Source organism: Asterias rubens, chromosome 7, assembly GCF_902459465.1.
Source record: "Asterias rubens chromosome 7, eAstRub1.3, whole genome shotgun sequence".
In the NCBI taxonomy this organism is placed as follows: domain Eukaryota; kingdom Metazoa; phylum Echinodermata; class Asteroidea; order Forcipulatida; family Asteriidae; genus Asterias; species Asterias rubens.
Genome location: NC_047068.1, coordinates 4,635,481 through 4,663,225, shown reverse-complemented (window position 1 = coordinate 4,663,225; position 27,745 = coordinate 4,635,481). Strand labels below are relative to the sequence as shown.

General features: G+C 38.6%; 1 protein-coding gene across 1 annotated transcript; it reads right to left on the bottom strand.

Annotated features, from left to right (window-relative positions):
* LOC117292350 lies at nucleotides 1–26,431 on the bottom strand. Its single transcript, XM_033774372.1, has 15 exons — nucleotides 26,328–26,431; nucleotides 21,949–22,148; nucleotides 17,195–17,333; nucleotides 15,540–15,769; nucleotides 13,746–13,909; nucleotides 12,821–13,487; nucleotides 11,772–11,962; nucleotides 10,751–10,862; nucleotides 9,143–9,292; nucleotides 4,704–7,751; nucleotides 2,791–2,977; nucleotides 2,095–2,196; nucleotides 1,287–1,468; nucleotides 411–587; nucleotides 1–26 (listed from the first exon to the last, which is right to left on the bottom strand). Exons 1-15 carry the CDS (start codon nucleotides 26,429–26,431, stop codon nucleotides 1–3), a joined length of 5,679 nt encoding a protein of 1,892 aa, XP_033630263.1.
* Nucleotides 26,432–27,745: the final 1,314 nt, after the last annotated feature.

The following is a 27,745-nucleotide window of genomic DNA, read 5'->3' as shown; positions in this document are numbered from 1 at the left end:
TCATGTTCTGACTTGCATGGATGATTCTACGGATGAAGATACGGTATTCATTATGGTGAAGATATACATCAGAGGTAGATCAATGTCAGTCCAGTCCCTCTAGGAGATGTCAAAGTCAAATCGTGCTCGCAGCTAAAATGTAGGATTCAAACTGCCTATAACTACCGGGCAATCTGGGTGGTCTATTTGATAAGACACTGCTCTAGAATAGCAAAGGTCTTGGGCTCCAATCCCGGCCACCCCGAGTAATAGGCATTTAAAAAAAAATCACAGAACTCGGGAAAGTACCGAGTATACAGTGCTTATATACCCATATTGGTGTAAGGGCCAAACCAAACAATATTCTTTATACCCAGAGCAAATTTAACATATTATGTTAAGACTTAAATCAATTAACTTCATGTTCTTACTTGAATGGATGACTCTATTCATGATGGTGAAGATATACGTCAGAGGTAGATCAATGTCAGTCCAGTCCCTGCAGGAGATGTCAAAGTTAGTCTTGAGAGCTTCTCCTTCCAGCGGTGAGATGGAGCAAGATCCATTGGTCGGACGATCATTCACTTCAACTCGCAGAACAACATTCCCTGAATTTTGACAATTTTTGAACTGGTAGTATTAAAATAAAGAGTAAAATGAGCTTTTCTGCTATTGAATTTTGTCTTTATCCCTTGCTTGTTTTCGCTTAGCGCTTTGAGGCTGTTTTGCTGCAGTACTGCGCTTTAAAAGTCTCTTAATTATTATCAATTCAATGTGCTAATATTTATTATTTTACTTTTGGGGGAAAAAAAAGGTAGGAACTTTTTATTGAGTACAAGGGCTAACCTACGAATGATATAGGCTTTAATAGAATTTTCAGACTACTTTTTTGTTGATTTTTCTGAGGGGCAAAAATCTAATCTAAAATTTGCATACAAGATCAATACCAACTTAACAGTTTTCTCCAACAAACAATATTTTATGGGTTTATTTGGTGTGCAGGAATCACCTTGCGTACTTACTGGGTGTTCTTTGAGAACTTGTCTTCTACAACGGCGGAGTGGGTTTTTCTCTTCTACCGCATTTTTATTTTTCTTGTGGGGGGGGAGGGGGGACTAGGAAGACTTCTCAGTTCTGAAAACAACCGTCTTGGGCAGAAGAAAGAAAATCGGCTGGGACCACTACTTTCACTAAGTGGATCGAGGGGACTTCTCGTCATTATCTTCTTGTTATTAACTTCACTACCGCAGAGTGTGTTTTTAATTGGTCTCAACGTTTTTAAATAGCTTGCTCTTGTTTTTGTTTACCTGAATTGGAGAAGTCTGGGTTTCTTGAGGCCAACAGCTTGAGCTGGTAATTTTGAGACTCCTGAAAGAATCCTGGCTCCATGACAAAGTTTGCCTGTTGCTGGCCCGTCCTGGAGTACATCTCCCACTCACTGACTGGCACTTTGTTCCACTCTCCAGAGACAAACATGGAAATAGTCCAGCTAGAAAGAAAAGTGTGCCAATAGAAGTGTAGACAAGTAAAGAGTGCTTATACACATCGGTGTTAGGATAAAGTCAAAATAATATTCTTTATCCCGATGCAAATTCAAGATCTACTAAACCGTAGCATTACCTGATGCTAAAATATATGATTCAAGCTGCCTCTAGCTACCAGGCCATCACAGTGGTCTAGTTGGTAAGACAATTGCTCTAGATTGGCATAGGTTGTGGGTTCATATCCCACCTGAGTAATATGTCTATGATTTTGTTCACAAAACTTGGGAGTGCTTACTCACATCGGTGTAAGGGTAAAACCAAAATAATATTTCCCCCGATGCATCTTTTATACGAGTATAGACATGATATTTGGTCCTTGGGAAAACAGTCAGAAAATTCTTATCAAGTACTCACCTACTGTACACATCGTGTAGGCACAGACGTTTCTTTAGGTTATTTAATCACATTTTTTTCTGATTTTTCCCAAGAGCAATACCAACTATTTTGAAAACCGACTAAATTTTGAAGAATATCATGCCTGTATTAGTATAATATGTTCAACCTCCATGGTTCTATTAAAATGTTATTTGTTTGATGGTTGGAGCACAGAACAATAAATTTTAGGACTTACGCATAATATAAGCTGAAGAAGTTATTTCCACCAAAGGCCTCTTTAGATTCCAAAGAGTATCGGTTGGATGGATTCAGTTTACTCTTACAGTTCACCTTACAACTGTGGGAAAAATAAGCATTTCAAAAGTGTGTTTTTTGTGACAAATGTATCAATCAATTGTTGTGTGTTAATTTTATTCAAAAAACGGAACAAACCCAATACCCCAAATAAATTAACAAACCTGTGAAAATTTGAGCTCAACTGGTTTGTTGAAGTTGCGAGATACAACAACAGAAAAAACACCCTTATCACACAAAGTTGTGTGCTTTTAGATGGTTGATTTCAAACCTTTAATTCTAAATCTGAGGTCTCAAATTTGTAGAAAATTACTTCTTTCTCGAAAACTTATTATGCCAATAAATATTTTGTTTTATATGAAACCATCTTCATGTTTTTATGAACTTGATCTTTATAATAAAAACAAAATTTTAAATGTAAAACAAAACAACAATATTTGTTTAGGGGAGGGTGTTAAAAAAAAACAGATTTTGGTTAAAATTGAAAAATCTTTTCCCTGCTATTTAGAGTGAGCAGCCCTGGTATACAAACATTTCTTTTCAACCCTACCTTTCTCATTGAAGAGAATCTCAAGTTCAAACACTCTCTTTTCTATCAAACAATCTATTGGGAAATTATGGACTAAAATAGTCTTACTATGTGAGCATGATCGGTGGTCGTCCCTCTCTGACGTCGATAACCTGGGTTGCTTCTCCTACTCTATCGTAGCTCCTGCCCCATAGGGCCATTCTCCTAATGACAGCAACCTTCAACTCGTACTCCATGTTGTAGTACATTGGCACAGTGCTAACGGCAACTATCCCAGTAGTGAACTTCAATTTCCCTGTTAATTCAATTCAATATCAATTATGTATTAGCCATGTTAAAAAGTACTTGAAATTCCTTTTTCCCAGTGTGAAAAATGTATACAAAAAATATCAACAAAAAACATATCAAAAATACAGTAGTTAACCAGTAGTGAACTTCAAGTTCCCTTTTTAGACAACATTTATAACTTTAATAGAAGTTTAATTTGCAGCAGGGATAAATAATTCAATTTTTAAGGAATATTACAGAATTGGCAAGAATGTTCTTCTTTCTAAGATCACAGATTTACATAAAACTTACACAGTCCAATGATGATGATAGTAGAAAACATCTCTTGAAATAGTTCTATTTGAAATGACATATTCGATGAGAAATAAATAAAATTACTTTCCCGTTGGGAGTTTATCATTCAGTGAGCGCAGTATAAATTTATTTTTAAATCAATGTCATGCAAAATGTGTATCGGTAATTTCTCAATCGATTTCAAACATCTACAGTTTTTGTCAGATTTATGTAATATGGTGGCTTACATAAAGTGCTTACACTGCCAGCAACTGTTTCGTTAGCAAAAATCAATACTGTAATGTTCCTTTAACTGCATCGGAGTAAGGGTAAAACCAAATTATTATAGCATTTCTAACCTTTAATGATTTTCTAACAATTTATTAAAGCCATTATACACTTTCGGTAAACAGTATTGTCCAAGTCCCACAATTCGTGTATCAGAACTTATATATAAAATAACAAACCTGTGAAAATTTAGGTTCAATCGGTCATCGGAGTCAGGAGAAAATAACGTGAAAACCCATTCTTGTTTACGCGCGTTTCGCAGTGTCATGACATGTGTTTAAAATAAATCCGTAATTCTCGCTAACGTGAATTTATATTTTTTTTAATGCTTTCTCAAAAAGTAAAGCATTTCATGGAACAATATTTCAAGCGAAGTCTTTCACCCCTACCTTCTGTAAACCCTGTAAATTATTTGTAAATCTGTGAACTTTTTTTTTTTCTGTACCGAAAGTGAATGGCTTTAAAGTCAAGGAAGTGCAATGAATTTGGTAACCCAAGATGCATAATTTAAGCCAATGTATACCTTTAGTTTTTGGAATTTTTTGATTGTTTTAATCCTATAGAAACGTTGATATATTTATACAATGAAACTAACATGTGAACATTTCATTCCAAAAGGTGGCAGCATTTTTAAGAAATTGCAAAAAAAAACAGAGAAAATGTCCATACAGGAAGAATCATTAATCCCCGGAACACACAATCTGAGAAGCACTTTGTGAATCAATCCACTATACATAACTCAGCTTTTCATTAAAGGAACACGTTGCCTTGAATCGGACGAGTTGGTCTTTGAAAAAGCGTTTAAAACCGTTTGTTATAAAATGCATATGATTAGAAAGATATTTTAAATGTAGGATACAATCCACACAAGTATCACTCGAAATTTTTGTGGTTTTCCTTTTATCTCGTCGACTAACAAGTCGGCCATAGCCGACCGTGTTAGTTCGTAAAGCAAAAGGCAAACCACGAAAATTTGAGCCAAATTTGTGTGAATCGTTGTATTCCACTTATAAATCATCTTTCTAACTGTATGCATCATATAACAAACGGTTACAAATGCTTTTCATGGATAAACTCGACCGATCCAAGGCAAGGTGTTCCTAAAATAGACTAAGGTTTAATCATTTGTATTTCGGGGAGCCAGCAACACTAGGTTTACTGATGTTACTTACCACCGGGTTTTGGTACAACAGCGTCAGTTGACAAACCGAAGCAACCTCCGCGATCAATGACTTTCTCATCAAGTTTATCACTGGCATCAATTTCATCATTTCTGTCGATGGCTTCCTTTATCAGATTCTCATAAAACTTATCCCACTTCTCAAATGATTCCACATCTTCAGTTGTGTTGCCGGTCGTCGTACTAAAGTAGGATTTTCGACGGCACAGCCAGACAAACTGAAAGTCCTCTTGGGTGGCGCCGGGATCATCAGGGTCGAAGGTCGAGTCGATGGCGTCCAGGGTGACCGTATTGTTGTAGTGTACAGTGCGCTCATCGCCGCCTATGATGTTCACCACCAGAGGCGAAGCGTCCACCCGGAAGAAAATGGAATCCTTCCCAAAGATCGGCGGGTGTTCTCCGACCATTGAGACGTTCAGCTCGATACGGTGCCAACCATACGACAAGGTTGCCGGTTTGATTATTAAACTCCCCAGGGATGGACCGTCAGTGGGGATATCAGCAGGGAGCTGTACTTCCATCCCTCCGTCATCAATAGGACTGATCCCGGTCGAGAACACAGACCACTGAAACCTTGCCTTGTTGGTGCTCTTACACTGTAGAGTAACCTTGGATAGGATGGTGATCTGCACGGCGGCCAAGTAAACCTGGTAGTCTGTGCCGGGATCACAGGTATGGTAGAGACTGTTGCAGAGGTTTGCTTCCTGGACTATGACCTTTGGGTTGAAGCAGCCTGGTTTCATGACAAACTGTGGGAGGATGAAGGTCGAAGCTGAAACAATATTACTCCCTGTGATATTGATGCTGTACTGATCGTAGTTATCGTATATATTTGTGATGTTGAAAGAGTGGGGTCCGCCCCCTTCCTCCCAGATGGCCAGAAAGTCTATAGATTCACATGTGAAAGGGTACTCTGATAGTGCAATTTCTGTATGATAGGCTGAGAGGCAGACCACTTTAGAGCCAAAGTAACGCACTGGGTTGCCCTGCGAGTCCTGGAAATCTACTCGATAGCATGCGTCTGTACCCAAGCTCTGTGTGCTCACTTCAAAGAACATCGTGACATTGCTGGTCTTGTCTCCGATATCAAGAAGAGTCAACTTGACGTCCGCCACAGGGACTTGCACGTGGACCGTCACATTGCTGACAACAAACTGGACGGGGTTGGACACATTCACGGTTGTCTTGAACGTCCCAGGCGCTCCGTAAATGTAGATCTCTCGTGGTTCTCGCGTCACACTGGTAAGGCCGGGCACTTCACCAAAGTCCCATTCAAACACAAGATCGTTGCCTGAGGTGTACTCTGCTATCAGGACCATGGCATGATTGAGTGGCACGTATATACCACCGGCATCAAAGGCCGGCTGATCTTGCGCATCATTGGAATTATTCAAGAGGTACTCATTATATTTAACGACGGTCTCAACATCAGATATCTCCTCGAAGATCCAGATTTCTTTTGAGATGTTCTGGCTACTGGCAGGATTGGAGATGTAAGCTGTGACATTGAACCTCCCGGCTGCGTTGTAAACTTTAGGGAAGCTACCCAGGTGATGCGAAAGTGTGGTGTCGTAGTCCACACTGCTGGTGTTAACTTTCAGTAGATCAAAGAACAATGGTTCGCCAAACCCAAAGTCCATGATAACAGTAGCATTACTCGGCATGGCAACATTCTTCTTGAGGTATAGTGAAACTGGGATGGCAATGGATCCACCGGGGGGCAACCTGTTAACCCTTGGTGCTCTCAAAGAAAAACCCTCAATTCTGCGGAATACTCTCAGGTTTGCAGTCTTCGTCACCCCTCCAACTGAATTTGAGGCTTCTATACTGAGCTCGTATCCTCCTAAGCCATTATATGTTTTTGACAACAAGGTGTGTCGATCCTTTTCAGTGTATACATTTTTAGATGCACCATCGCCAAATAACACATGAAACCAAATGTTGGATCCCCAGGTAACTGTCAGGCTAAAATAAACTGGTTCTCCAACAATCACGTCAAATCCATTGCTTGCTGAAATCTCAAAGTTTTCAATGACCTCGTACAGGGTTACTCTTATAAGGAACTCATTTCTACTGATAAGGTTGTACACAGTGACACTACCAGTGTATAATCCATGACTTGGTACCGGCAGAAGCTGGGTAATGGGATAGGGATCAGTATTGCTGATGTTCCACATTGGATCTTGAAGAGTCACATCAGAGAAGGAATACACTGCTGACGCATCTGTGGGTCGATGGCTGTCGTTGCCAGAGAAGTTTAAGACAACCGCTAACCGGAGGCCCTCTTCCTGAGTAACGCCGATTAAGTCCATGAGACTCGGTTCAACCATCACTAGTCTGGCGACTGGGTTCAGTACTCTCACAACATCACTGTGTGTTATATTACTGAGAAGATTCCAAGCATGGATTGTGACAAGGTACGCCCCCGGAGAAGTGTAGATATGGCTGGTTGATACCTCGTCACCTTCTTCTTGATAGAGACACTCCGAGAAGCCAGTCACTGGATTAATGTTTTCCACTCCATAGTCAACCTCATAGTTGACGCCGGATCCCTCCTTCAAAGCAAACGTTACAAAGACCTCCAAACCGGTGACAACAGCCAGACCTGGTATGATGCTTACTTCCAGATCTGACCTGTTAAAGGTGGCCTGTATCGTGAGGTTTGTCATAGCGAAGAGAGGTCCGCTGACGTTGTTATACGCATTCAGCTCAACCTCGAAGACGCCAGCTTCGTGGTAATTCTTGTAAGCACTTAACAAGCATTCTCCTTTAAGATCAGTCGTTACGCAGTTCTTGCAAAACTGGAATCCCATGAAGGTCATGTCGACTATGATGTCCGTTCCTCCGGATAGTTTGTACGAGAGCACAATGTCGTCACCAAGACGCTGGGGCGGGGTAGCAAAGACTTTGAACCCAGAGACAGGGGCTTGGACATGAATATTGGCCCAGATACACGACTGGTTCACCAGATTATAGGCAAGGAGAGAGATACGGAGGTGGCCAGCTCTATCTGTGACAAAGGTTGTTGTACCAACTAAACCTGTGAAAAAATAATTAAACCATTCAATTTCAATAATTACAACATGTGGCAGAATTTTGTTAAAGGCACATGGACACATTTGGTTACAAACTCAAAGTTTGTAACTGTAAGAATGAAAACTTACTTAGAAACGAGCAATGAAGAGCTGTTGATAGTATACAAAATTGTGAGAAACAACTTCCTCTGAAGTAACAAGTTTTTTGATAAAGAGGTAACTTCTCACTACAATATTTGAATCAGAGAAAGATTTCAGGTCTGGAGCTTTTCTCAGGCATCTGAATGCACACAACTTTGTGTAATGAGGGTGTTTTTTCTTTCGTTATTGTTATGCAATTTCGATGACCAATTGAGCCCAAAATTTCACAGATTTGTTATTTTACGCACGTGTTGGGATACACCAAGTAAGAATACTAGTCTTCGACAGTTACCAATCATGTCCAGTGCCTTTAAGCTTTGCATTCAATAAAATAAATTAATGTTCAGGGGTCGATTTCACAAAGGTAGTCCTAACTTAGGACTAGTCCTAAGCAATGCTAAGAGATAGGACTAGTCCTAAGTTAGGACCAGTAACTCATCCTAACTTAGGACTGGTCCTATCTCTTAGCATTGCCTAGGACTAGTCCTAAGTTAGGACTACCTTTGTGAAATCCACCCCTGGTCAAGTTGTTCTGAAAATTTCCTCATACAAAATATTTGAAATTAAAATATTTCTTGTGACGTCACTCTGTTGATGAAAGTGTATATTATTTTGACGAGTCTACACTTAACTGTACATTCATAACGTTACAAATCTACAGTTGAGTGTGCAAACTAAAGTGTTAGCTCAACTTGAAAATGACTGTCTTTACAAAACTAACATGATGTGAAAAACTCAGCTGAAACATATTACATTTCAATGTCCAAAAGTATTTTCCAGTTTAAACAACTTAATTTAGTAAAATAATATTGAAGCACTGCATAATATTCTTGTCAATGGTGTTTGAAGCTTTGCATGGTGTGGAGAATAAGAGCAACTATAAATATAAGTGTTAATAGTAAACTTGCGGGTACAACCATGAGTAAAATCTTATTTGAAGGAGTGGTGGCTCTGAAAAGAGCCGGTTTGGTTTAGACGTTTCGAACAGTATACTCTGCTCGTCTTCAGGAAAAGAGCAGAGTATACTGTTCGAAACATGGAGACCAACAGAGTTTTTACCCAAGGTTGTACCCGCAAGTTTACTATTCATATTTATATTTATATTTGCTCTTAATATTCTTGTCGTTTGATAACGTACAAAGATCTTGCCCATTCTTCTTAACGTAACAGCACACAGTTTTTTTGAAGAAAAAAACCCCTCTTCTTTAAGGGGTCAAACCCCACCAAATAACTTGTTATGCATAAATTGTTATACCGTTAGAGGAGAGCTGCACTACAAAGTTACTGAGAGTCCATCCAGATGCACTGAGACTTGAGATGTTTGCACCACTCCCACCAACAGTCAGATTGGTATCAGGCTCACCAACGTTGCCTTCAAACTCAAACAAGTACTCAACCTCCGTCCCTGCAATTGAAAAAGAGTATGGCAAGCTGTCAAGGGGTGGATTTCACAGTTAAGACTACAATCCCGGCCTTATCTCATTGAGCCCCCCCCCTGCCCCCTTTCAATGTTGGTTCTGATTGACGTTACAGTCAACATTGAAGGGGGGGGGGCGGACGAGAGAATGATTATTGTCAGTGGAAAGCGACAGGGAATGATTTTATGTAACAATAGGAATGGGTGGCCCAAGCATTTTAGCCTGGGATTGTAGTCTTATCTCTAACTCGTCCTAACTTTGAACTAGCATTAAAGCCATTATACACTTTCGGTAAACAGTATTGTCCAAGTCCAACACATCATGTATCACAACTTATATATAAAATAACAAACCTGTGAAAATTTAGGCTCAATCGATAATTGGAGTCGGGAAAAAATTATGGGAAAACCCACTCCTGTTTTCGCGCGTTTCGCCGTGTCATGACATTTGTTTATAATAAATCCATAATTCTCGCTAATCGTTTTAATGTTTTCTCAAAAGGTAAAGCATTTCATGGAACAATATTTCAAAAGAAGTCTTTCACCATTACCTTCTGTAAACACTGTAAATTATTTGTAAATCTGTGAACTTTTTTTCCTGTACCGAAAGTGTATAATGGCTTTAAATGCACTGGACACTATTGGTAATTACTCAAAATAATTGTTAGCATAAAACCTTACTTGGTTAGGAGCATTGGGGAGTGGTTGGTAGTATAAAACATGGTGAGAAATGGCTCCCTCTCAAGCAGCTTAGTTTTTTTAGAAAGAAGTAATTTTCAACTGAAATATTCAAATTTGATTTCAAGATCTCAGAATTTATTATTATTATTGGTTTATTTAAAGCATCCAAACTTGGCAGCCAGAGGCTGAATTGCGTTTAGAATTACAGAGCATAAGAAAATATATATACTATTTTTTAAATTACAGAAAAACATTAGGATATAAAAATATTTATTTAAGTACAAATAAATACAAAATACAAGATATTCAAAGACTAAAATACAAAAATACTTCCCACTAGGGAGGCATAACACACCTCTTGCTATAAACTCTGTTAAGTGCTACTATTCATTTAATATTTTAAAAGAACATAAACAGAAGCACGAAATAAACAATTGCACTACAAGAGCATGCAGCAAAAAGCAAGTTAAAAATAAATAGCAATTTCATTTTTGAGGTTTCGAAATCAAGCATCTGAAAGCACACAACTTTGTGTGACGAGGGTTTTTTTTATTTCGTTATTATCTCACAACTTTGGCGACCAATTGATTAAAAATATACACAGTTAAAATTTGTTTTAGTCATACGACTCAAATTCTTTATTGATTAAAAACATTTCAAATGAAATTCAGCAAAGATCCCAACTTAACATTTTTGCTTGAGTAAAATACATTAAAAAGTTGCAAGTTTAATAGGAGTTTTAAAATAGGATATTAATCTCGTTACCATTTTCAGCTGTCCATTCCATAGTTACTTGATTGCCTAGTAGGATAGGTGCCTCCAGGTCTGGATTCGTCCACTCAAGGCCAAGAATGTTCTCTTGAATAATTATCAATTTCTGTGCAGGGAAAACATTGTCATACTAAAACTGTTTACCTAAAAAAATTGCAGTTTTGTCACAATAAAGTCATTAAATACAAGAAACTAACTTTTCAGATAAGAAGATCACAACATTTAATTAGCTTTTGCATACTGCTTACCAACCAAAAATATCTTTGATATAAATGATAAAAAATAGCTAATGGCTTGAGGTTAGCTAATGGCTTGAGGTTTCAACACTAGCAGAGTCTTTCTTTAAGGCTTTAAACATTATGTTTAGCCTTTGAGAGAGACTTTGCTATAGGGTTGAAAAGTCAGGCCATTAACCTTTTTTTTTGCAGTTACATTTTAGTCTGTTCTTGTAACACAAATTTAACTTCCATTTCTGTTTCATTCTTGTGAATAAATTGTTAGAACCTAATGTTGGAGCATAAAGCCCGGTTCATACTTCCTGCGAATGCGATACGAATGTTGACGTCACAAATTCACAACAAAAAATTTGCAGCAGTTGAACTCTGCTCAACTCACTTGCGAATATCGCTGCGAAAGGAGGGTTGTGACGTCAACCGCATTCGCATTCGCAGGAAGTATGAACCGGACTTAAGGTAAGCTTCCAAGTTCGTCAACATTTTATTTCATTTTATGAATTGTTAGTATCTTTTGTGGCAGGTTGGACCGAGCTGTCTAGACACTGGCTCCAGCTATGGTTTTGTCAGCAGCAGCATGTGGGTTTGAGCAAGGCACCTAACCATAACTGCTTTGTTGGGTAGGTGCTGCAATATCCAGGCTCCTACAGTGAACGATACCCTGTTTCACCCCTGGGAGTACATATGTAGGTGGCTATGTGTCCCTTGTGAGAGTTGATTTGGGTTGATAGCAAAAATCAGTGTAACACTCACCCTGAACGAAAATTAGAAAAAACACCTACCGTATTGGACTGTGAGTTGTACAGGTTTATCACCGTGACTGTCACGTTGTAATGACCAGCATGACTCCAGCTAAACCAAGAGGAATTCCTTGTTGTATTGTAGGTATTGAAACCATCTCCCATATCCCACTCATACCAGACTGGTCGGCCATCATGCTCAACACTTAAGCTAACCGTTTCAAAGACAGTGGCTAGCACCAAAAAAAAGAAAAGAACGCTTTTAGTATGCTTACACCCATTTCAGACAGGTGTTCCAGGGTGGTGCTGAACCAAATTTGAATTAAGTCCATGAAAAGGACATCTGAAACAGTTAGGAGCGACTGGACAGGCCAGAAGTCAAATAATCGACTGTTGCAGTCGCTCGGAATGACTCTAGAGCACCTTGGTTTCAGACATCGATCTTGTCATGAGCCAAGCTAATAAATGTTATGTTAAGTTTGCTTGTTTGAATCTAGTCTTGGCCCAAGACTATGGTGCTTGATTCTGGATAGTGTACTACGCGTAGTTGTAAATCGCCAAAGCGCGCCCGCTACGGTATGATTTAGTTAACTGGGAGCTTGAATTCTAGACTACACTGGCAAGCTACCAGTGTAGTCTAGATTTCAAGCTCCCAGCACACCTTTTAGAGGTTAGAAAAGAGTAACAAAAATGGTTAAAAGGCAAATGTGGTTGTTATGAGAAAACCACAGACCCGGTTGAAGTGGCACCACTGTTAACTTGTAAACTTCTAATTTTTTAGTGTACAACTAAATTTAATTTAATATTTTTATTATTTTTTGTTCATTTTTGTACACCCAAATGCACAATTATTAGTACCAATACGAGGATGGATAGGAAACAAGAAAAAATGTTCAGTTTTAGATGTTGGAGGAAAACCCCAAATGGGGAAAACCTGTATTCAGGTAGGGACAGACTGAAACCCAATCCCCGCGCAAGGCTCTGGTCTGAGGTGGGATTCAAACCCGAGTCCACAGAGGTGAAAGCAGAGAAAAAAACTGCTCAGCCAACCTGATCCCCCAAATGAAACTAAAAATAAAGATTTATATTACCAGCTGAGTGACTGATCGCTAGGGTCACATTATCAATTTCATTCTCGACAAAAAACGTCGCCGTGGTTGTTTCATTGCCGACGGCATTCCCAATCTCCACGGTGATGTTGTGGGGTCCTAGAGCACTACTCTCTGGGTACGTTCCAGACATGTAAAGCCTCGACGGTTTGACCGTCACCGCTCGTAGTAAATACTGGCCCTGGTGCTGCGCAGACTCCGGAGATAGCATGATTGATCTATAATCCGGCACGTCAACCCCAAACCAGCCCAAACACACATCACCTTCTCCCGGAGTCAGGGGCTGAACCTCTCGAATGTTTGCCAATCCCTCGGAGTAATAACCAATCAGATCTCCTGCTTTAAGTTCAAACTCAAGATCCTCAGCGAACGCCATTGGGATGAAATGTTTTCCAATCTCATCGATAGTAAATCGAATCTTCCTGAGTTCTTCATAGGTGGTGTTACCAGGTGGGATCCCATTCTGCTGGAAGGTTGTACCGTTTTGAGCATTTGACATACAGGCCCGTTTGGTGAAGCTGAACTTCTCTTCTGGAGTGCATGTGTGGGCGGCGAGGCTGGACTGCTCCGAACACTTTTCTGACGAGTCGATGTAGCTAAGAGTCCGGTGACAAAATGACTTACCAGATATTGACTTTGGGCGATAAACCTAAACACAAAAAAAAACAGAGCACTCAATGCCTCAATCTTTATACAATACTCTTAGTGACCCGTTCCACAAGCAGGGTATTGGGGGCTGACCTGGGTAAGCCCCTGGAATGGTGTCAAAGCTATTTGAACGAACCGGGGCAGACCGGGGTCGACCCAGGGAAGCTAGTCAAACGCACCCATTCACTGCTATTTTTTAGTATTGAAAGAGCACATGTGAAATAATTCTAATAACAATGGAGAAATCTGCCACTCTTACTCTAAATTCAACACTTCCAGGGGTGTCAATGACGACTTCCCATCCAATGAGAATTCCATCCTCTGGGAGTGCATCCATCACTTTCACACAAAGTTGGGCCCCACCGGGCAAGGCAGACTGTGCAGTAGCATCAAGATCAGGCCCAACTGCTACACTCGTTGCATCTGTTGGAATAGTATTTCATTTTGTTTCAAAGTTTGTATGTCACTGTTCAAGTGAAAAGTTGTTAAAGGCAGTGGACACTATTGGTAATTACTCAAAATAATTTTTAGCATAAAACCTTTCTTGGTGACGAGTAATGGGGAGAGGTTGATGGTATAAATCATTTTGAGAAACGGCTCCCTCTGAAGTGCCATAGTTTTTTAGAAAGAAGTAATTTTCCACGAATTTGATTTCGAGACCTCAGATTTAGAACACGAGGTCTCGAAATCAACCATCTAAACGCACACAACTTCGTGTGACAAGGGCGTTTTTTTCTTTCATTATTATCTCGAAACTTTGATGACCGATTGAGCTCAAATTTTCACAGGTTAGTTATTTTATGCATATGATGAGATATACCAACTGTGAAGACTAGTCTTTGACAATTACCAAAAGACTAGTCTTTGACAATTACCAAAAGACTAGTCTTTGACAATTACCAATAGTGTCCACTGTCTTTAAAGGGAAGGTGTACATTTAGTAATTTTTTTAAACTACTGAAAATAATATTATTTGGGAAGAATCCTACAGCAGCATTTGCATCACATTTTGGTAAACATTTCACTTCAAAGGTATGTGGTTATAATAGTTTTGTTCTGTGCTGGGCGGCACAGTGTATTTTGCTCAAAGTGATGGTTGACAAATTTGAGTTCTGGACTGGCCTCGCCCATCACCGCCCACAGTGGCTACAACATGTACATGAGAGCTCAACTTCATTAATTGGTACAGATTCTTTAGCTATCAAATAATAAACCACAAGGGAAACTGACTGGGTACATTTTAAATGATTTAGGATTGAACAAAGAAAAATTGACTAGAGCGGGATTTGAACCAACGACCTCCGGTTTAACGTGCCGGCGCTCTACCAACTGAGCTATCTAGCCCTATGTTGGTGGTCTCCCAATTTTGTCAATATCTTTGTTCGGGGGGTGCCTGTCAGAAGCCATTAAACCGCAAACTGCCGTGTAGCCAGGGATCACACCCGGGTAACGATACAACCTGGGAAGCGGGAGACAGGGGATCACCTTAAGGGGATGCGACTTTTTATATCAGATATCAAATAATAAACCACAAGGGAAACTGACTGGGTACATTTTTAAGCTGATGGGAATATGAACAGAAAGATCTTAGCCGGTTCTGTAAACAACAAATACTTAAGAAAGCGCAATCCATCTTAGCCTGTGATTTTCATATTCTGAAACAACACTTTGAGTTACTTCAGTCTGAACGCTGTTTTAAATACCCACCTTGTACAACTTTCTGGTTGGAAGCTCTCCTTTATTCAAGTGGCAACCAAAGTTCTGAATGGTGGATGCTCTGCTTCATGTTTCAGTCCAATTTTCCAGTGCAATTATAAATGTATTGATTCATTCCATTTCCTTATTTTCTTTCTTTCATGTGGATAATTTATACTGTGATGTTTCATATGTAACTACGTATATGTGATTTCCTCTTTATTGTGGTGTCGCCCTAGTTGGTAATTTTAAAACTGTTTTTTTTTTATAGAGCTGCCTAAGGTTTTGTATAGTTGCCTAATCTAGGATAATTTTTCATTTAAAAAAAATTGAATTGAACTGAATTGAATTTCTTTACCTGCTATGGTCATATTAAAACTCCCAATGTCATCAATGTGAACCGTGGCTGCCATTCCTGTTCCAAAGGCAGTGAATTGACAACTGAAAGGCATTCCTCGTAAGACGACGGCGGGGCAGTGTGATCTGATGGTCAACACAGGTAGGTGGACATTGAGGTACATCCCAACAGTGTATGTCACTTTGGCTGCATCAGCGACCGTGGCTGTCATGTGCATTAGCCCAGGAAACCTGGGGATGTAACAAACAAAAATTAGTGAACATTTTTAGTATAACAAGGAGGTTGATGGTTAAAATCCCACCCTAGTCATTTCTTTGTTCACCCCCGAATTGTTTAAAATTCCCCCAGTTGTGGTTTATTTATTGATATCTGCCACATCCCATATCAACACTTGGGTGTGATCGACAGTTAACGTCTATGGCTTGTGACTGGCACCCCTGAAAGGAAATATTACTACAAACTAGGGCGACCGCCAACATAGGGCTAGATAGCTTGTATATAATATTGTAGTTTCAGTTCAGAAAAAGATGTAACTTTCACACAATAATGTGAATCTGCAAGCCTTTCTCAGGCATTTGAAAACTCAAACTTCAATAGTGTTATTTTTTTTCCATTCATAATTTTCTTGCAACTTCGATAACCAATTGAGCCCAAATTTTTATAGGTTTGCTACTTGATGTTGGGATACACATAGTGTGGATGGTTTTTGACAATTACCAAAAGTATGCCTTTAATAACAAAAGTGGAAGTGACAGGCTGTGCCATTGCAAAACAGTCCAACTACAAAATGGTGGTTTCTTATATAAGATAATTTCTGGGTAAATTGAGGGAGTTTTTTCCATTTCAAAGTTTCAAAGGAATGCAAGGATATGAATACAACATGTCCTATCTTGGCCTTTTTTTACACTTTCATGCCATTTTTGCGGCCAACAGCTTGTCTGTGTACTTGCTTTTCTCAAAATGTCATTTTTTGTGTTAGGCTCTTTTGCCATAAGGGCCGTTGGGCTCGATTTCACAAAGGACTAATATTCGTCTTGAGATGAGTTGGCAGTACCACCATTGTCTTATCGCACTTTTCTTAGTGATCAAGATCCGTTCACAATTTAATAAGATTGACAGGCCGGGAATTACAGGCCTCTGTTGCTCAGTGTTGGCCTTGGTGCCCTTTTCCAAAGTTTCCCATAAGACTAAAAGATTTTCCAATAGAAGTGCCCTTTTTGATAATGAAATATGATCTTGCCCTTTCAAAAATGAAATTTCAGGCATGGAATAATAAAAAATAATAACACTCGGTTTAGCACTTTATCACACCCCTGAGGGCGTATCGAAGCACTCAGTATTATTTCCTGCAAGGTATGTGGAGCTACGTATTGAAGTAGGAGACCTAGTCCTCAAACAGTAGCACAGTGTATGTTTACAAGGTGCTGTGGCGCAATATGCAGCCAATGAATCCAGGAACACTGGGGTGAGCCCCTCACTTTTTGATAAGTGCACCGGGTTCTTTTACGTGCATTACACAAACTGAGGGACCATCAGCTTTACGTCCCATCCGAAGGACCCTGCAGTAATGGTTGAGTGTCTTCTGCTAAAGGACACAAGTGTCCGACTGAGAATAATTTTAGCTCTTTGTGAAATCGGCCCGTGGTGTTACTTACAGGTACTGATGACAAAATGTATCTTCACGAGACTCCTCTTTATATCCATCACCAAAATCCACTAGCTTCATCAATGGATGCTCAACATCAATGGAGAACCAAATCCCGGAGTAAGCTGCCACATCCTTTGGAGTTGCCACTGAAATCACAAACACAAATTATCTTAAAATAAAAAATAAAATAGTTGTCAGCTTTTCTAAATGTCACCATGAAAATGTCTGGTGTGAAACTACAGTGAAATCTCAGTGACATGCAGGTTTTCACTGAAATTATAAAAATATTTCTCCTTCACTGGACACTGTTGGTAATTACTCAAAATAATGGTTAGGATAAAAACTTACTTGGTAACGAGCAGTTGAGAGCTGTAAATAGTATTTAAAAACATTGTGAGAAACAGCTCCCTCTTTAGGTTTATGAGAAAGGGGTAATTTCTCACTCGAATATTACAAGACTTCAGGCCTGATAAAGCCGTTTATAAGGCATCTGAAAGCACACAAACTTGTGCAACAAGAGTGTTTTTTACATTTTATTCTTCTTGCAACTTTGATGATTACTCGAGGCCAATTATTTTTTTAACAGATTTGTTATTTAATAAATATTTCATAAATATGTTGGGACACCAAGTGAAAATACAGGCCTTTGACAATTACCAAAGGTGACCAGACCTTGAAAACAGAGTCCCCAGACTATTGACTGGCCTCAATGAATTTCACCCTGATTTCAGGGTATGCTCCCTGTCCCATGCCCAGACCTCTGAGTAATTCTCTGGAATGTCATTTCTCACTTCCCTTCACTCTATGGTCTCATGGGGGTTATTAGGCTACACTCCAAATGTAAACATTGGTCTATCCACAGTGTGTTGAACAGAACAGAACATTGCTGACCTGAAACAATGTGAAAAGGCTGACCAATAAACCATCTATCAGGTTGACTTCCACTCTAACAGTAACCTATCCAGCTATGGTATATGATGGAGGAAGGAAATATACCAAGGACACACTGAAAACTTGGTGAGTATTCCTTGAATTAAACCACACATACCCAGGGGGGTGGGGCTGTGCAAACAACATGGAACACTAAAGAACTGCTAATAAGATGAGAACTTGGTGAAAACAAGGTGAAATGGGGAATTTAAAATATTATTATTATTATTATTATTATTATTATTATTATTATTATTTACTCGACCTCAGCAGTACAAGTACAGAAAATACAAACAAGGCAACAATGTAAGGGAAAAAACCCATAACAGAAACGACAACGCTTCAAAACATTATGAGTAAACAAAAAAGACAAATAAGTGAAAAATAAATAAATAAGTTAATTAATTTAACAATCAGTCAATCAATAAATAATACAAAAAATAATTAAGTGAATAAATAAACAATTAAACAAGTAAGTAAACAAACAAGCGAAAAATAAAATTAAATAAATAAACAGAAAAGAAAGTAAATAAATAAGTAAATAAATAAGGAAATCAAAAAAGAAGGGGGTAAACCCCCCCCCAAAAAAAAAAAAAACTGGTGACGTGAGGGCAAATAGAGAGAACAGTAAAAAAAGAGTCTATGAGGGGAGCATGCAAATATAAGAAGTTAATCTGGGGGAGGACACAAGAAAACTACTCAACAAATGACCAAACAATACTATGCGGGTCAGGGACAACAAAAGTAAACTAAATTACTGATGCTCGGAAGCATGTTGTCCCACACATGGTAAAACAAGAAAACTGGCAACAATAAACTGGAAGGGAAAGGAAGAAGATCAAGTCCCCATACATGCATGCTCTCGGGTCAAACGGGAGAGATCAAAACAAAACAAAATGTTAGACAGGATTTAAACAGACGGCTTTAAGTTGGCGGAGAAATGTCGGCAGAGGACAAATTACAGCAGCATCCCGGATGTGTTGTGGAATGGTATCCCACAGTCTCGAGAAACGACGGGACGGAGAGAACAGTGGATTTTCACTCCATTTTGAAGACAAAAGTTGTACATGTACACCACATCTCACATACATCTCACATGGCGGTATGAATGCTGACATTGTTTTACACAAACAAGTTCTTCTTTGCTTAAACAGCCCAGAAATTTGGCATTTGCCCTGTTAGCCAAGAATAGCGGTCGCAACACAGAATTTTAATATTTTTATAGTGATAGTTATTGTATTTTAACTCCTTGTATATTTTGCATCCGCAATTCGGCTTTTTGGCCCCCATGCTTGCATTTAATACTAATAATAATAAAAAAATAATAACACAGAATTTGGCGGGGCTTTTATTCAGTGCAAACTGGTCCAACCCCCAGTCAAAGTACCAGCTTTAAAAAAAGACATTAAGTACTTTTGCAGCCCTTATAAATTTAGGAGTTAATTTAAAAAAGCTACATTTTATAAATTGAGTCTCACTTGCATGGAGATTACACTACACACAGCACTCAGATCAATAGTCTTGACATGACTGATGGGTGAAATTGGACAATGAAAATGATTAAACTTACGTCAACAAAAAATTTATATTCTGCAAGAAAAAAGTATTGATTACAAAATGAAACACAATAAGCAGGGCCCTAATAAAAATCAACATCAATGAATGACATTTCTTCATAGTGTTAAATTGGCGTCCATCAATTGAGTACAAAGTATCATTGAGAACGGACCAGCCGTTGCAGCCGTCAACCAGGAAATGTTGATTATCTAAAATATATCTGCTAAGCAAATACTATACTGGGAACCTGTCTCAGGCATTTTAATTCATTTAATTCGGGCCCAATTTCCTAGGAGGAGAAACCCAGTCAATATACATAATACAGTGTAGTTAAGGAAATGCCCAAACCATCCTATGAGGGAAAAACACAGTTAACATGTCTTTATTATTTGTAGAATGGTTGAGGAAATGCATTTACCATCCTAGAAGAAAAAACCCAGTTAACATGTCTTTTTCTTCATATGATGGTTGAGGCATTTCCTTAACTATCCTAGAAATAAAAAATACAGTTAATATGTTTTTTATTCCCAGGATGGTTAAGGAAATGCCTCAACCATCATAGGAAGAAAAACAGATAGTTAACATGTATTTTTTTTTGTAAGATAGTTAAGGAAATGTCTCAACCATCCTATGAGGAAAACACAGTTGCATGTATGTGTGTTTTTGTTTCCAGGACAGCTAAGCAGAAATGAGCAGGATACCAGTCACAAATTGTACGTATAACAAGGAAGTGTGGCTGGTAACCATGGTAAACATTATGCAATTGTACACCCGAGGGGGAAAATGGCACCCGAGGTGAAGCTGAGGGTGCCATTTTCCCTCGAGGGTGTACAAAACCCATGGACCTCAGTCACAGCGTGCAACAATTGTTTTGTTATACCTTGGTAACATTATTAAGCCTCTTCTCGAAGTTCTGTTTCATCTTCAAACATTATTAGATAGTTTAAAAAAAAATTCACTGTTCCCCCGAACCCGCGGTTGTTCGTACTACATGTAAGCGCTGGAAATCGACAAACGGTGGAACGATCAAGGTAATGTACACCGGTGAACATCACTCAGCCATGGTACATCACTCAGCCATGGTTTTGCGTGGCACGTGATTGGCTCTCGGCCAATCAAACTTCACAGTGATTGGTTCTCAAAACCAATCAAATTTCACAGTTTGTTACCAAGGTACATGTATAACAAAGATTTTTCTATGCTTAGCTCCTTTTTGTGCTTAAGCAGCTCTATGAAATTGGGCACTGTTGATGTTTCCATGCCAACCATTTCCCGGATGGACGTGAATCTCGAGGTTCCAGCCCATGCATGTTTGCTATTTGGACACTATCAAACATTAACCAGTAAATAAAATGAATAATTGATAATATCCATTATGCCTCATGGTGAGGGGCATACTCTTGAATTGATCCAAATTCACCAGACGTCAGCGCACATAAAAGTCAATTTTACAATTTTGTTTTTTTAGTTCTTGAAGTTCAACCCCAAAGCACTATACTTTGGGTTTGGGTATGGGTATTTTCGGGGTACTATTGTTGGGTACTTTATGTAAGACACAAAACAGAAACGTCCACAGTTCCACATTAAACTTCCACAAAGATAATGATAGTGTACATGTATGAAGAAAGCTTCTTTTAAAATATTACTTGCTGAGGTGCTTTAGTTTTTTAGAAATGAGTAAAACAATTTCACAGAATATTTTGAGAAATGAGTAAAAGAATTTCACAGAAGTTTTGTTTGTCTCATTGTGACAAAAATTATTTTACCATGTACACTGGTTTAAGCGATACTCCAGAAAACACTGCTCTGCCAATTGAGGGTCCTCTTTTCCAGATCAAATAGCGCCGATGACGCCACAATTCCTTTGTCGCACAGGTTTGTTTGACCTCGCGTTATTCAGAATTTCGGCTTGGAGTGTTTCGGAGACCAAAATCGGTTTGAGATACACTCATTGTCCAATGAAAATAAGAAAAAAATACAAGTCTCTAACCTCAAATAATAAACCACAAAGGAATCTTACTGGGTAAAGTTTAAATTATTTGGGGTTGAACAAAGAATAATTCAATAAAGCAGGATTTAAACCACCAACCTTCAGATTAACTGGCAGGCGCTCTACAACTGAGCTATATAGCCCTCTGATGTCAGTTTCCCTATTTTGTCAACATTTGTGCTCGGGGATGCACAAACCTCACATCTAAATGGTGTAAAATGCCTGCTGTTTTTGATGATGACCTATAAGTGAAATTATTTATCAAAATCCAAAAACATATTTACCGGAATTGTTGCCGACATCGAGGATCATGAGCGATGAGATACCTGTAGGCACAGTGTAGATAGAACTCTGCCTTTTGCCTCCACATTTTTGAGTTGGATCTCCAGAGCAGTTGAAGCTACATAATTCTTGTTTACAAGATGATGCATATAGGACAGTGTGACTGCAAAGACATAGCTGGCCAAGATGGAGGTTGGCATAGCTATAAAAAAGAACCAGTGAGCATATTCTTAGGTGCTCAATGATAACTACAGAAAAAGGACCCCATGAAAATTTTTATTTAATGTTAGTTTTGTTTTTGCTTATAATAATTAAAGGTGCTCCTGGTTTTTTAATTTAATAAAACCTCATTGAGGTTTTTTTGGTGACAAAAATGTAGACTTTGAATCTGAAAAAAATATCATTCAGTTCTATTGAATATGGAAGTACACTTAAACATACAAAAAATAATGAGATAGAATAGCGCTTTGATCTTTGTTAAAGGCGCTTTATAAATACCTATGTTATAATTATTATTATTCTTTGGCACTGTGTTCTGTGTTTTAGTTTTGGTTAAGTTGTTTTTAGTTATTTCTTGGTTTAGGTTTCAGTTGGTTCTCAGAGGTTTCAAGCAAATTCTTTCTAAGGTAGAAGTTCATCCTTTTATTGATCCAAAGGTGTTTTTATTGTTTTATTGCCAGTTTTATTACTGGATTCCAATCACTGGTTTTGCTTTTGATCGTTGGTTTATGGTCAATCAAGTTACTTTTTGTTTGAGAAACCTACAACTTTGAGTCACTGTTCCAATTTTTTGCGTCTCCTTGCGTCTTATCCATCTTGGTTTTTCTCATTTGTTCAAGCGAGTACCTCAACAGTTAGTGTATTTATTAGTTTTTATTCATTAGTTTTCTACGTGGTCCATTTTGCCCGGTTAAATTTTTCAGTTTTTTTTTAAATAAACTCTGGTCCAGTGAAAATGTTGAGTTACAAGCCCTTCGTCCCCTCAACAGGGCCCTTCGTCCCCTCAACAGGGCCCTGTCATACCAGGCAAGTTTTGAGAGAGGCAACCTGGAGAGATACGAATGCACTGCATTTAAAGGCACTTGGCACCTTTGGAGACTGTCATAAGATCAGTATCCTCACTTGGTGTATCCCATTCAGAATGCCTAAAATAATATATCTGTGTACATTTTGACTCAATTGGTAATCAAGAAGAACACCCTTGTTGCACAAATTTATGTGCTTTCAGATGCCTACAAAAATAAGAATTGACTGAAGGGCTGAAGCCGTTGAATGTTTCAGTAAATGTTACTTCTTTCTCAAAAACTACCTTTCTTCAGAGTGAGGCGTTTCTCATGATGTTTTAAACACCAACAGCTTACCAAGTAAGATTTTATGCTGACAATTATTTTGAGTGATTACCAATAGTGCCCAGTGCCTTTAAAGGAGCCCTTGGGTAGAACAAAATGACACTTTTCTACAGTAACAGTAGCTATCCCAAAGAATATTATGTAAATTTATTGAAACAAGAGTGTTTTTTCCTCTTCAAAATTGCCTGGAGCTGGTTGACTGTAAATTTGCTTGAGACATGAACTGAGGTCTTACTTGTAAGTTGGGCGGCACAAAGCTGCACAGCTCTCCGGAGTGATATTGTTGTTGTCATAGTTCCCAATATTAACGATTCCCCTTGCGTCTTCTGAACTCAAATCCTCATCAAAACATCCCTTATAATCTACAAGATAAAAACATTATCCTTGATCAAAACATGTTGAGATTCTTTTTCCTTTTGCCTGGGCCCTATTTGATAAAGCATGCTAACCACAGAACAGTATTGCTTTGCAGGAAAAGGTTACCAGCCATTTTTATGGCTGGTGCCCCACTTACTTTTTTGCTTAGCAAAGAAACTTGGCTAGCAACATTTTCTGCTTCATGAAATTGGGCCCGATGACTTTCTATAACAATATACATGACTCGTAAATATGTCATTTGTGAAAACTCCTGTAAAACACTGAAATAGAATTGAAATTGTAACTTGAAGGTTTTGTTATTTTTCACATGCTCAAGTTCATCAGCATTCATTTTTGGTTTGTGGTTACACAATGTGTGTATCTACTTGCCAAGTAGCCGATTTTCTACCTTCCGCCTGGGTAGTAGTTAAAAAGCAGGACAGTTCTTTTCAGAACTGAAAAGTCTCCCAAATTTCTAAAATATATATTTATATTTGATATGGTATTTGATGTGCTAAATTCCTAAAATATATATTTATATTTGATATGGTATTTGATGTGCTAAATTCCTAAAATATATATATATTTTTTTGATATGGTATTTGATATATGCTATTTTCCAATTTTTTTATGATGTTGTACCCTTTTGTGCCTTTGGTATTTTTATTGTCTGGATCGCCTTTAGATAGTGACTATTTCCGCGGTAGTGGTTATCCGTAGGCTTTATCTCTGTGTAGTCATATTTTTATTGCCTATTCTTTGTATACATGTACTGTTTGCCTGGAAATAAATAAATAAAAAATAAATAAAAAATAGCTATAGTGGAATATAAAGCAAGTTAAGTTCTCAAAAGCACATCTGGCAAGTAGTACATGGCGTTACTACAAACCAATACACCAATTCAGGCGCTTAGTGTTGAGCACTGTGCGCCATTGCTGAGGTGTACATGTACATGTGCCTAGTTTTGTGCACAAAGACATGAGGAAATCCTGTTTCTTTTCACTCTTTTTGGACATGAAATGTTTTCCTCAACGACTATCCCATTTTCCTTAACAGGACATCATGATATACTAATGAAGATCACTGACTACAAAATTTGCAACTAAATAGAAACCGAATCATCTTGAAAACGGTGCTTGTCTTAAATGAATTAGGGGGAAAAGACGCGGAAACTGCATAAAATAGTCACTAAAATGAGATTTTGTCACAATTTCAGTATTTTCCTTTGTGCTTAATTTAAAAAAAATAGTAAGAACAGTAGTAAATCGTCATATCATGCAGCCATGTCAGAGAAATCGCTTAGATTGTCGAGAAAGACATTACATTTCCATAAAAAGAGAAAAGAAACATAATTTCCTTATGTCTCTGTGCACAAAACTAGGCACATGTTACCTCAGCAATGGCCGCGGTGCTCAACACTTGCGCACCCGGTGCGCGCCTGAATTGGTGTATACCTCACCATGCATAGCTCAAATCCCATATAGCTTTCGTATAACTTATGCTGGTTGCTTCTACAAATACTTGGCATACATAAATGAGACCCTTATTTAATACAATAAAATCATTGTGCTGAGTTGATGACAGGGCCCAATTTCATAGAGCTGCCCAAGTGAAGAAACTAGCTAAGTGTAACAAAAGTATGCTTACCAGAACAAGGTAACCAGCCAAGCTACCATGTCTTATACTCAGGTTGTGACTGGTATCATGCTCATTTCTGCTTAGCAGACATGTTTTTTGCTTAAGCAGCTCTATGAAATTGGATCAAGGGCCTTGTGGAAGACACATCTTTTGATGACAGTTTTTAAACTTCTGTATTTCCCTAGACTACTCCTAGTCAACTGTTATATTATAACTTATATAAATAAGACTTACACAGTTGAGTGGAAGCCGGAGTAGTAGTGAGGAGAATCTGGGAAAATAATAATTCGAATAAAAACAGTGATGATTGTAAGGCAAAGTTACACTATACATTTAGTTTCTTCACAAAGGCAAGGAAAAAATACCTCTAATGGGCACAAATTAAACTTTGAGCAGCAACTTAAGGTATTCAGTGAAATATAAATGATCACAGATTTGCACTCAACTTACATGGTTAAAAGATGGTCAAAATGGGTAACTCACTTGGAAATATCTTTGCTTGAAATGCAATTTGTTTTTGTAATTTTAACATTTTTAGACTCGCAAGCCGAAGTGAATTTCACTGTATATGTATATATATGTGTGACAATAAAGCAATTGAATTGAACTGAGCAAAACAAGTGGTTTTGATCTCAAGAGTCAAAAACTCAATGGGTGAAAACAGTGCAATATTTCAGTTTGTTTCCACTTCTTTTCTTGTGACTCCATTAACCGAGCTTCAACTTTCACAAGGTTTGTTATTTCATATGGACTGTGCAAGTCTCGCGCGGATTTGAACTTCCGGGACCATTGTGGTCCCAACCTTATGGAGTTTTACGTTGGGGAGATTTTGTTTCGTCCAATACTTTAGTTTAATGTAGTTTATGACCATAAAAATGACATAAGTTGTTACAAATGTAAAACTAATTAACATCATTATAAAAGTAAAAATAAAGTCAACATAATAACGAAGAAAAACCAATATTTAAACTTGATCTCAGGTCAGGTTACTTGGTAAAAATTAAGAATTTGTTCCCATCTCCGATCACGAAACTTACGCAGACGCTTGTTTTGGTCGCGCGGGTTGAAAAGCCTTTTCATCGTCGGCGTCGGCTTCCTCTTTAAACTGCATCACGCGTTTATCTAACTTCCTTGCGACCATCGTGCGTCCGCGTGTAAACCAGCATTGAGTAGTTTCACATTCGGGCGTAGATTTACAAAAGGGGTTTCAAAAAATTTAAGAACAAACAAACATCCTTGTCCCAGAGTTTTACTTTTGTCTATACATAGACTTTAACCAATAATTGTGTATTTGTTTAAAAAGCAAAAACTAATTTAAACAAGCTCTTATGGGTATTTTTGTTGTTCAGATTCGGCATTAAGAATAAATTAAAGCAAAGATTTGATTCATAAACAAATAAAGTTCTTCAGTTGTCGCGTTTTCTCGCTCCGGTGCACGCGAGACTTGCACAGTCTATACTGGGTCACAACAAGTGAGGATACTTTTGACAATTACCTATGAGACACATGTGCTTTGAACAGAAAGAAAAATCTAGCTGCTCTGTTGTTAACTCCCAGAACTGAGTGATGAAAGTTACATAGTTACACACTTTACCATAAAAATATCCAAAGCTGATGTTAGTGATAATTCCCCCGCTCAACTCATCTGTCTAGGAGTGCAGCGGTGCTGCTGGTGGTGGTGGTATAGGGGGAAGGCAGGAGGGGGATTGGGAGGGAATCATCTCTCAAGGAAAGAAGCAGAGGATGTGTGGGGTGGAAGGGGAGGAGGAGGACAATCAGGTCCCAATTTCATGGCTCTGCTTATGTGCATGTAACCAGGAAAAGAGAGCATCGTGGTTATAACGCGATGGTTGTGGGTTCCAGCCCCACATGAACCACCTAGAAAACAAATGAATAAAACCGAAGCAGGGAATTCCGCTTTTGAGACAAGCGTATTTTACGTGTGAGCAGGAAATTTGTCTTTAAATGCACGTACATACTCCACGTTTCTAGGCATTCTGTTTACACATTTGGCGCTTGCACACATTAAGCGGAGAATTGTGAACATAAGAGCAGGATTCGGCGGAAAGCAGAGCCATGAAACTTGGGCCAGCTGTTTGGTGGTGGTGTTGGGGGGAAAGGGGGGGGGGGGATTAGGGAAGAAAATCAAAGAGAACAGTGGTGATGGGGGGAGGGGAAGAGCTAATGACAGGGAACTACCTGCCAAGGAAAGCAGTGGTGGTGTGGGATGGAAGAGGGAGAGGTAAAACATCAGTCAAAGAGAGCAGCGGTGGTGATGGTGGTAAAGAGAAAAGGGGCATAAACTGGGCACAATTTCATAAAGCCTGCTGTAAGCATGAAAACTTGAAAAACACAAAAAAATATCTCACAAAATACCATAAAGTGGACATTGCTGTGACTGGTGCCCCACAATTACTTCCAAAGCAGATTTTCCTGCTCAACAGCTTTATGAAAT

Excerpts from the sequence above, each read along its gene's own strand:
- LOC117292350 (XM_033774372.1), bottom strand. The coding sequence starts at position 26,431 with ATGGTCGCAAGGAAGTTAGATAAACGCGTGATGCAGTTTAAAGAGGAA. Across the intron at positions 13,910-15,539 it reads TTTTAATATGACCATAGCAG|ATGCAACGAGTGTAGCAGTT; the intron begins GTAAAGAAATTC and ends CTATTCCAACAG. Across the intron at positions 27-410 it reads GAATAGAGTCATCCATTCAA|AATCATCCATGCAAGTCAGA; the intron begins GTAAGAACATGA and ends CTTCATCCGTAG.